The sequence below is a fragment of the Zonotrichia leucophrys genome, chromosome 22 (genome assembly GCF_028769735.1).
Source record: "Zonotrichia leucophrys gambelii isolate GWCS_2022_RI chromosome 22, RI_Zleu_2.0, whole genome shotgun sequence".
NCBI classification, from domain to species: Eukaryota; Metazoa; Chordata; class Aves; order Passeriformes; family Passerellidae; genus Zonotrichia; species Zonotrichia leucophrys.
In genome coordinates, this window is record NC_088191.1 from 4,586 (window position 1) to 13,337 (window position 8,752).

General features: G+C 61.8%; 1 protein-coding gene across 4 annotated transcripts; it reads right to left on the reverse strand.

The window, feature by feature from the left end:
• Positions 1 to 1,052: 1,052 nt before the first annotated feature.
• LOC135457000 (steroid 21-hydroxylase) lies at positions 1,053 to 8,126 on the reverse strand. Of its 4 annotated transcripts, none has more exons than XM_064731245.1 (10): positions 7,889 to 8,126; positions 7,371 to 7,460; positions 6,697 to 6,848; positions 6,130 to 6,225; positions 5,749 to 5,856; positions 5,004 to 5,090; positions 4,459 to 4,644; positions 3,470 to 3,624; positions 2,361 to 2,464; positions 1,053 to 1,713 (listed from the first exon to the last, which is right to left on the reverse strand). In XM_064731245.1, the coding sequence occupies exons 1-10, from the start codon at positions 8,082 to 8,084 to the stop codon at positions 1,466 to 1,468; spliced, it is 1,422 nt and encodes a 473-aa protein (XP_064587315.1). In that variant the 5' UTR covers positions 8,085 to 8,126; the 3' UTR covers positions 1,053 to 1,465. The 4 variants fall into 4 exon arrangements, with proteins under 4 accessions (XP_064587315.1, XP_064587314.1, XP_064587316.1 ...); XM_064731244.1 differs by having other exon boundaries at positions 3,470 to 3,630; positions 7,889 to 8,122; XM_064731246.1 differs by having other exon boundaries at positions 3,470 to 3,630; positions 6,697 to 6,831; positions 7,889 to 8,053.
• Positions 8,127 to 8,752: the final 626 nt, after the last annotated feature.

Consider the following 8,752-nt stretch of genomic DNA (forward strand, 5'->3'; position numbering starts at 1 on the left):
ACCAGGGCGGGGGGAGCGCGGGGGCTGTAGGGATGATGGAGCGGGAGCTGCGGGCAGCACCCGCGGGGCGGGGGGCCCCGGGACAAGTGCGGCACCCTGCAGACTCTTCCCGTAAGGGTCCAATGTTTATTTTGAACATTTATCCTGCAGCTGGATAGCTCAGGTAACAACCCCTCCGTTGCCTTATCTGGCCTACCTCTCCATTTCCTTCCATTATCTTGGCTTCCACTGCCTCCCCTTGCCTTGCCTGGACCCCTTGCCTGCCCCTCCCTTTGCTCGTGTTGCCTTTACCAACCCTCCCTTCTGTCGTCTTGCCTTCTCCTCTGTTGTTTTGCCTTGTTTAACCCTCCCATGCATAGCGTTTCGTACCCTTCCTTTCTTTGCCTTACCTACCCCACGCTTGCCTTGCCTTGTATTGGTGCCCTCTTGAATTGCCTCTTCCTTCTTTGCCTTTCCTCACCGACAAACCTTTCTGTTCCCTTGCCTTGCCTACCCCTCCCTTACCGTTGCCCCCATTTCGACACATGACTCGAGGGGCGCGGGCGGTGTCGTTCCCTCCCTGCCCCTCCTCGCTGTTCTCTCCCTCGTGTCTTTGCGTCGGGAGAGTGCTCCTGAGTGTGCCCGCTATGTTCGGAGAGAGCGCTCCACCCTGCAGCGCCCGCTCCTCCAGTCCCTCGCTCTGGGGACGGCGCTGTACTCCCCTCCCGCCCCCGACAGCTCTAAGCCAATCGGTTGCCAGGCACACCAGGCCTCGGCCAATCAGAGCCCTTCATGCTTTGAGTGGCCTGTTGCCAGGCTGATCAGCAGAACGCAGCGCCCCGCACAAACCCGCCGTATCTCGCAGGGCTGTGAGCCCAACCCGGACCGCAGCCTCTCCGGGGAGGGCTTTGGGGAGCGGGGAAGTGCAAATCAGCCAGACCGCTATCTTCTGATGCTGTCCGAGGGCTGCGGCTGTGGCGGGTGCCGAGAGTGGCCGGTCAGGGTGGGGGCAAGGCTGGGCTTCGGGCGTTCCGGAGGTTTAGGGGGTTCCAGGAAGAGCCGGGACTTGTGGGTTCAAAAGCACAAATTTTATTAGGAGGAGGTAAATGGGGCCCTTCCACACTGCATTGACTCAGGCATCCGGGGGAGACCCAGCTATCTGGGGTGGTGAATGGGGGCACGCAGGGATCAGGTGGTCAGGTGTCAGGTGAGTTGGGATGGAGTCACGCAGGGTTCAAGAGAGTCAGATGGGGTTAGGTAGGGTCACAGCTGGGGTCATAGCCGGTGTCAAGGTGAGGCATAGGGTTGGCAGGGGTGAGGCCGAGGTCAGGTGGGGTCAGTCAGGGGGTCACAGTCAGCCAGGTTCAGGCAGTGTCACACAAGCTCAGGTGAAGTCAGGTGTATTCAGGAAAGGTCAAAAAAAACTCAGGTGAGTCACAGTGTGTTCAGAAAAGTAATAAAGTGGTCAAGTGGAGTCAGGCCAGGGTCAGGGTAAGCCCGGGGGCTGGCAGGGCACCATACGCAGGCGAAAGGAGGGGCAGCGCAGCACCGTGCCCGGCGAGCCCCTCAGCCCCGGCAGTCCCTCTGGGCCCGGCTCCAGACGGAATTCCCGCAGGATCAGCCCCAGGAACACGAAGAGCTCGGCCCGCGCCAGCCCCTCCCCCGGGCACGATCGCGCCCCGCAGCCGAACGGCAGCAGCGACCGCGAGGGGGCGCCCGGCGCCAGGAACCGCTCTGGGGGGCGGCGGGTCAGCTCCGAGGGGTACGGGGGCACCCGCAGGATCGGGGGGTTCCGGGGGGGACCCGCAGGCTCCGAGGAGTACGGGGGGACCCGCAGGGTCAGGGGATTCCGGGGGGGACCCACAGGCTTGGGGGGAGCGGGCGTGATGGGGGGACCCAGGACTTAGGGGCGGACCTCCACAAGTTTGGAGGGAGCCTGGGGGTTCCCCAGGTTGGACTTCGGGGTTCAGAAGGGAAACATGGGGGTTTGGGGTCACCGAAGGGCTCAGAGGGAGCCTAAGACTCGGGGGAGACCCCAGGATGATAGAGGGGATTCACGTTTGGGGAGGGTTCAGACACCTGATGGGGGTCTCAGGGGTTTCGGCGGGGGGGGGTAGAGGGGAGGAACAGGTTTTGGGGGGATACACAGATATATGGGAGAACTAATGGGGATGGTGGGGGGGAACCACAGGTTTGGGGGAGGGGGTGTGGGGTTGGGGTGGTTCAGGCATCGGGGGGGGGGAGGGGGCACTCATGACATAAAGGTGTTCCCAGGATACCCAGGAATCAGGGAAAACACCATGGCTGGGGGAACCCAGTTTGATGTTTGAGGAAACTCAGGAGTTCAGGGGGGCACTCAGAGTGCAGGCATACCCACATACCGGGCAGGAAGACCTCAGGGTGCTGCCAGATGTCAGGGTCCTGTTGGGCTGCCAGCAGGTTGGGGATCAGGACAGTGCCGGCTGCCACGGGGAGCCCCCCAAGACTGGAAGGGGACAAGGTGCATGGAGATAGACTGGGGTCTGCTGGGGGCTACTGAAAGCTACATGGGCCATACTGGGACCTACTGAGGCTCTCTGGGGGCTCACTGGGTATGACTGGATGTCTGTTTGGGTCTACAGGGTCTATACTGAGATCTGGTAGGTGCTACTGGGAGTTACTGGGTGTCTGTTGGAGTCTACTGGGGCTCTCTGGGGTCTCCTGGGATCTATTAGGTGCCTACTGGAATTTACTGATGCTATACTGGAATCTACTGGAGCCATACTGAGACCTACTAGAATTTATTTGGGGTCTACTGGTATACTGGGTGGGATCTGCTAGCGCCATACTGGGATCTGCTGGAGTCCTACTGGAGCTCTCTGGTATCTACTGGCTATCTGCTGAGGTCTACTGGGGCCATACTGGGGTCTACTGGGCTCACTGGGAACTGCTGGACCCATCGAGAGCTTTTCTGGGGGCTACTGGATGTCTACTGGGGTTTAGTGGGGCTACCTTGGACTTACTGGGATATATTGCAAACTCCTGCTGGGATTTCTGGGCTCTGCTGGGGCCTACTGAGGCTATTCTGGGATCTTCTAGGATCTACTGGGTGTCTGTTAGGGTCTACTGGGGTCATTCCAGAACCTGCTGGGGCCAAGTGGAATGTACTGGGGTTATACTGGGGCCTACTGGGACCTAATAAGTCTTACTGGGATTTATTGGGCTCTGTTGAAGCCTACTGGGTCCTAAAAGGACTTACCAGACTGTACTGGTCTATTGGAGTCTACTGTGGCCCTACTTCTACTGGGCCCTACTGGTAAATATTCTGCATATTCAGGTCTTACCCAGGCCATGCTGGGACCTGATGGGTCTTAGCGGGACTTGCTGGGGTCTAATGGGCTCTGCTGGGTTCTCCTGCACCCTGCTGATGATACCAAGCAGTCCCTTCCTGTTCTGTGGTGGTTGCCCCTCACCCAGGCTGGCTGGTGGCGGCTCCTCCCTGCCCTGGTACCTGGTGTGGCGCAGGGCGCAGTGGGGCAGCGCCAGGGGCGCAGGGGGTCGCAGCCGCAGGGTCTCGCTGACGGTGGCCTGAAGAAGGGGCAGGCGCCCCACGTCCCCTGGCCCAGGTGGTCCTTGTGCCCCTTGCAGCTCCGCCCGCAGCCGCGCCTGCAGCTGCACAGGTGTGCCATGTCTGCCATGGGGCACCAGGGGAGGGGGTGCATCCCAGGGGGCACACAGTGGCAATGGGATGACAGGGCGACTCCCCAGAACCCCAGACCCCCCCAAACTCACCAACCTGCCCCTGGGACTCCAAACCATCCCCCAAGCCTGGCCCTCTCCCTTGGCAACCCCCATGGGGCACCAGGGGAGGGGGTGCATCCCAGGGGGCACACAGTGGCAATGGGATGACAGGGTGACTCCCCAGAACCCCAGACCCCCCCAAACTCACCAACCTGCCCCTGGGACTCCAAACCATCCCCAAGCCTGGCCCTCTCCCTTGGCAACCCCCTTGAACTCCCAGATCCTCCCCAGACCTGTCCTGGGACCCAACCCCCCCCCCTCCCCAAACTTGCTCCTCCCTCCTCCTTGGGGACACCCCTGAGCCCCCAGATCTCTCTCTTGGGACCCTCTATCCCTGGACCCTGAGCCACCTCTCCATGGAAACCCCAAACCAAGGAGACACATAGGGACACAGACACAGCTCTGAAATGTCTGAGACATCCATGGGGCACCTCAGGGTGGTGCAAGGGCACAGTGTCAGCCATGGGGAGGAGGACATGGGGGACATGTAGGACACAGGTGGGGATATGGGACCCCCAAGTACACACATGGAGCCCTGGCACTGTACAGGGGACAGAGGGTGCTCCACATCATCTGGGGGCAGAGCACCAGGAAACCCACAGAGAAGGGAACATGAGGGACACATGGAAAACAGGATGTAGGGGGGGACACAGGACCCCCCAAGGCTGCATGGAAGATATGGAGGGACATGTGTTTCACCTCGGGGCGGTGCAGCAGGAAGGCCACAGCCCAGCCCAGCGCCGCCGCAGTGGTCTCGGTGCCCCCAATGAACAGGTCCACCAGCGCCATGTGCAGCCGGGGGGGGCTCAGGGGGCACTCCCGTGCCCCATGGTTACGCCCCAGCAGTGCCCCCAGAACTGTGTCCGGGGGAGGGGAGGGGCACGCCTGGCAAAGGGGTGACACGTATTGGGGGTTTCTCCTGATCCCCAGCTGCCCCCAAACACAGGAGTCTCTTCCAAACCCCCAGGTCCACCTAAACCCCTGGCCCTCCCCAAGGCCTTACATGCCTCCCAGACCCCTGGCTCCTCCCATCCCCTTGGGTCCCCCCCAAACCTCTGTTTCCCCCAAAATATGTGGGTGCCCCCAAGCCCCTGGGTAGCCCCCAAACTCCTGGTTTCCACACAGAACCTGAGTCCTTCCGGACCCCCATGTAGTTTCCAAAGCCCTGGGTTTCCCCTGAGGCTCTGTTCCAACCACGCTGCTCCTGACCTCGGGCTGCCTCCCAGCTCCCCGGGCCTCCCCACCTGGTGCCGCTGGATCTGGGTCTCCACAAACATGTCACGGTGCTGGACAAGCTGCAGCAGCTTCCGCAGTCCCGGGTTGGGCAGGGCCTGCGCACAGGGACTCCATGGGGACCCCCACCGCCAAGAAACCTTTGACCTCAGAGAGACACCCGCTCCCCCAGAGATGCTGCCTGAGTGTCCTGCGCCCCAGAGAAACCCTATGGCTGCTCCCCTGGGCCATACAGACCCCTCCAATGTCCTATAGGCATCCTCAGCTCCATAGAGAGACACTTTACCCCACCTCAGCCCTATAGAGCCCCCACAACTGCCCCTCCCAGGCCCACAGAGATCCCCAACACCATATAGACCCTGTAACACTCACCCTAGCCCCACACAAACACTATCACCCCTGTCCAGCTCCATTAGTTATACAGCCCCTTCCCAGTGCCACAGACACCACCCAAGCTCTCCATGGACCCTATAAGCTCTCTGTCAGCCCTCCATACCCTTCTCCAGTCCCACACAGATCCTATAACCTCACTCCCAACCCCATATAATCCCACCAGCCCCATATCTTTCCCATGGGCCTTATAATCCCCCTGAGACTCACAGCCCTTCCCAGGCCCCCAAGGGCCCCTAGTCCCCCTGTAGCCCCCCACACTTCCCTCATTGCCCCCATAGGGGTCTATAGCTCTGGGCTCCATAGACTCTCATGCAGCAAAAAGGCCACAGCCCCATAGCCACCCCCAGGAGCTGCCAGGCTCACCCGCAGCAGGGGCAGCAGGTCCAGCACCCGAACACTGCTGTGCCCCCAGACCTGCAGCAGCTCCCCCAGGCAGCGTGAGAAGGCCCGGAGCTCCCCTGGAGGGGGAACCTGGAGGAGGACACACCTGTGTACTGCCCAGTACTCAATTGTCTCTGGATCCCCCAGAACACCCCAAACATCATTTCAGACATTCGGGTCCCCTCAAATTTCTGTGTGCCCCCAAACCCCTGCCACCCACACACAAATTGGTCAGTCCCCCCAAACAGCTGGATGTTCCCTCCACAAACTCCTGGGTCCCCCCCAAACCCCTGGGCCCCCATAAAAACTGGCATCCTCCTCCAAACCCCTGTCTCCATCCTGGGCCCCCCGCCAGATCCTCACCAGCTCCCCAAAGAGGAGGCGTGCGATGGTGCTGCAGGTGTGGAAGGTGAACACCTCAAAGGGGTCCAGGGGGGCCTCCCCATACGAACGCAGCTCCTGGGGGAAAGAGAAGGTTAGAGAGACCCCCAGAGCAAATAAAGGGGGACTCCAAGGCTGGTTTAGGGGGTCGCACAAGAGAAGTGCAGAGCTCTGAGGGAGTTATGGGGACTCACAGGGATAATGCCCTTTTGGGGTGCAGAGGGTGAGGTTTGGATGGGTAAGTTTTGGGGGACAGTGATGTGGGTGCAGGGTTTGGGGATCAGGTTTGGGATGCAGAGATTGGGGGTTGAGTGCAGGGGGTAGGGTTTTGGGGGCAGTTTTCAGATGCAGGGGACATGGTTAAGGTGCATGGGTGGGGTTTGGGTGAAGGGAGTGGGGCTCAAGGTATCAGTTTTGGGGTGCATGGGCCAGGGTTTTGCTGGTCAATATTGTGTGGGGATCTGTTTTGGAATGTTGGGAGGATCAGTTTTGGGGGTGTCGGGGCTGCAGAAGGATCATTTTGGGCAGAAGTCGGTTTCAGGGTCTCACCTCACATAACTCCTGGCCCTGCAGCCAAAGGAGGGGCCCGAGACGCCCCCCAGCCCGTGCCAGTGCCCCCCGAACTGCTCCCCGCTGCCGCCGCCAGCCAGGGCAGGGGTCTCCCAGTGCCAGGTCCCGGCCCCCCTGTGACACCAGCGACCCTGGGGTTGGGCAGGAGCAGTCAGGGACCCCCAGAAACCCCCCAGCCCCTATAGGGACCCACCTCCAATACAACAGGGGTGTGCTACAGGGCCCCACTACCTCATAAAGCCTCCTTCAACCCCATAGCCGCTTCCTCCATAGGACCCTCCTAATGCCACCCTGGAGGCTGCAGAGTGTGTCTGGTGGGGCAGAGACCTCTAGAAACTGCCCTAGCCCCTACAGACAACCCACACCTCCAGAACTGCCCCCCTCCTCCCAGTACCCATGTCCCCAACTCCATAGAGACCCCCTCCCAATCCCATAACAACCCCTTCAATCTCATGGGTACGCCCTCAAAATCCATAAGGACTTGCCATCCCACAGGGCCCCGCCAAACCCTTAGTGACCCCCCCGAGCCCCACAAAGAACCCCGGAAACCACACAGTGACTCCCTTCAAATCCCCCGAAGGGCTTCACTACAAACAAGATACTCCCCAAACCCCACAGGAACCCCCCCAACCGCCCCCCCCCCGCCCCCATACCCAGGTAACTGTGGGGGCGCCCCAGCCAGTCCCCCCAGTGCCGGACCAGCGCCTCGCGGATGGTCGCCACCGAGCTCGGCACCAGCACCTCTGCAGGGAAGAGGAGGGGCTGGGGGTACTCCAAAACTGGGGGAGATCCCAAACCAAGTGGGGAGTCCTGGCGTGGGATTTTAGGGGGAGCATCGGGGGATTAGGGCCCCAAGAAAGGTTTGGGGGGTTTGAGGAGAGGTCCCCACGGCAGGGGGAAAGGGCAGGGTTGGGGGTTCGGAGAGTCCCTGGGGAGCAGGGAGGGGGGTTTGGGGGGCTGTGGGGTCCCGGGCGGTTGGTCTGGTGCCGGGTTCGGGGGTCCCGGGCGGCTGGGGTGGGGTCGGGTTTGAGGGTCCCGGGCGGTTGGGCTGGGGTCGGGTTCGGGGGTTCCGGGCAAGTTCGGTCGGGGTCGGGTTCGGGGGTCCCGGGCGGCTAGGTCGGGGTCGGGTGTTCCTGGCAGGTTCGGTTGAGGTCGGGGATCCCGCACTCACCGCGACCCGCCGCGCGCAGGCGCAGCATGGGCCCATGCCGCCGCGCCAGGCGGCTCAGGTGCAGCGCCCCCTGTGGGTGCAGCAGGTGCAGCGCGCCCCAGCGCGGGCCGCGCCCATCGCCACGCCGCGACAGTCGCGACAGCAGCGACAGCAGCAGCAGCGACAGCACGCCCAGCAGCAGCGCCGCAGCCGCCATGGCCCGCGGGGGGGGACGGACCGGAGAGCCCTTATATTGGGGAACCCCGCAACAACGCCCCATGCAGCCCCACCCCCTAAGTCCCGCCCCTCTCAGGTGGCGCACACGCACCCTACTACGATAACCCCCCACCGCAAGCATAAAAGTGGACCCTGGGCCCAGCCCCATAAAGAGCGCCCCTTAAAACCCCACCCCTCGAGGCTCGGGCCTTACACAGGAGGCTTAAAGCCCCGTCTCAGGTCAAGCCCTGCCCCGCACCGGCCGCTCTGCCTTTGTAAAGGGGAGCCCTGCCCCCCGGCCCTGGAGGCAGCCCCCCATCCTCCCCATCCTCTATAAAACAGACCCGTAGTACCTGCCCCGGGATCCCTGCCTCCTGATGCATTGATTCCTCCATAAAGCAAACCTCTAATCCCTAACCCCCCAAAATGACCCCACCACTATAAAAGTGCCCCCTCAAGCCCTGCCCCTCCAAACGCCACCTTATAAAGGGGACATTTTAAGCTTCACCCTCCTCCTCACCTCCCCAAATATCCCCTATTCCAATTCCCACAGCCCTCGTGGAGGTGCTCCCACCCCCCCTTAAGTCCCTGCACCCAGAGCCTCCACGGGTGCCTGCCCCCAATTTCCCTCACTCCAGCAGCAGCATTTGAGGATCAGAGACATTTATT

Excerpts from the sequence above, each read along its gene's own strand:
- LOC135457000 (XM_064731244.1), bottom strand. The coding sequence starts at position 8,084 with ATGGCGGCTGCGGCGCTGCTGCTGGGCGTGCTGTCGCTGCTGCTGCTG. Across the intron at positions 6,226-6,696 it reads AGGGCCAGGAGTTATGTGAG|GAGCTGCGTTCGTATGGGGA; the intron begins GTGAGACCCTGA and ends TCTTTCCCCCAG. Across the intron at positions 1,714-2,360 it reads CCCTGAGGTCTTCCTGCCCG|AGCGGTTCCTGGCGCCGGGC; the intron begins GTATGTGGGTAT and ends GCCGCCCCCCAG.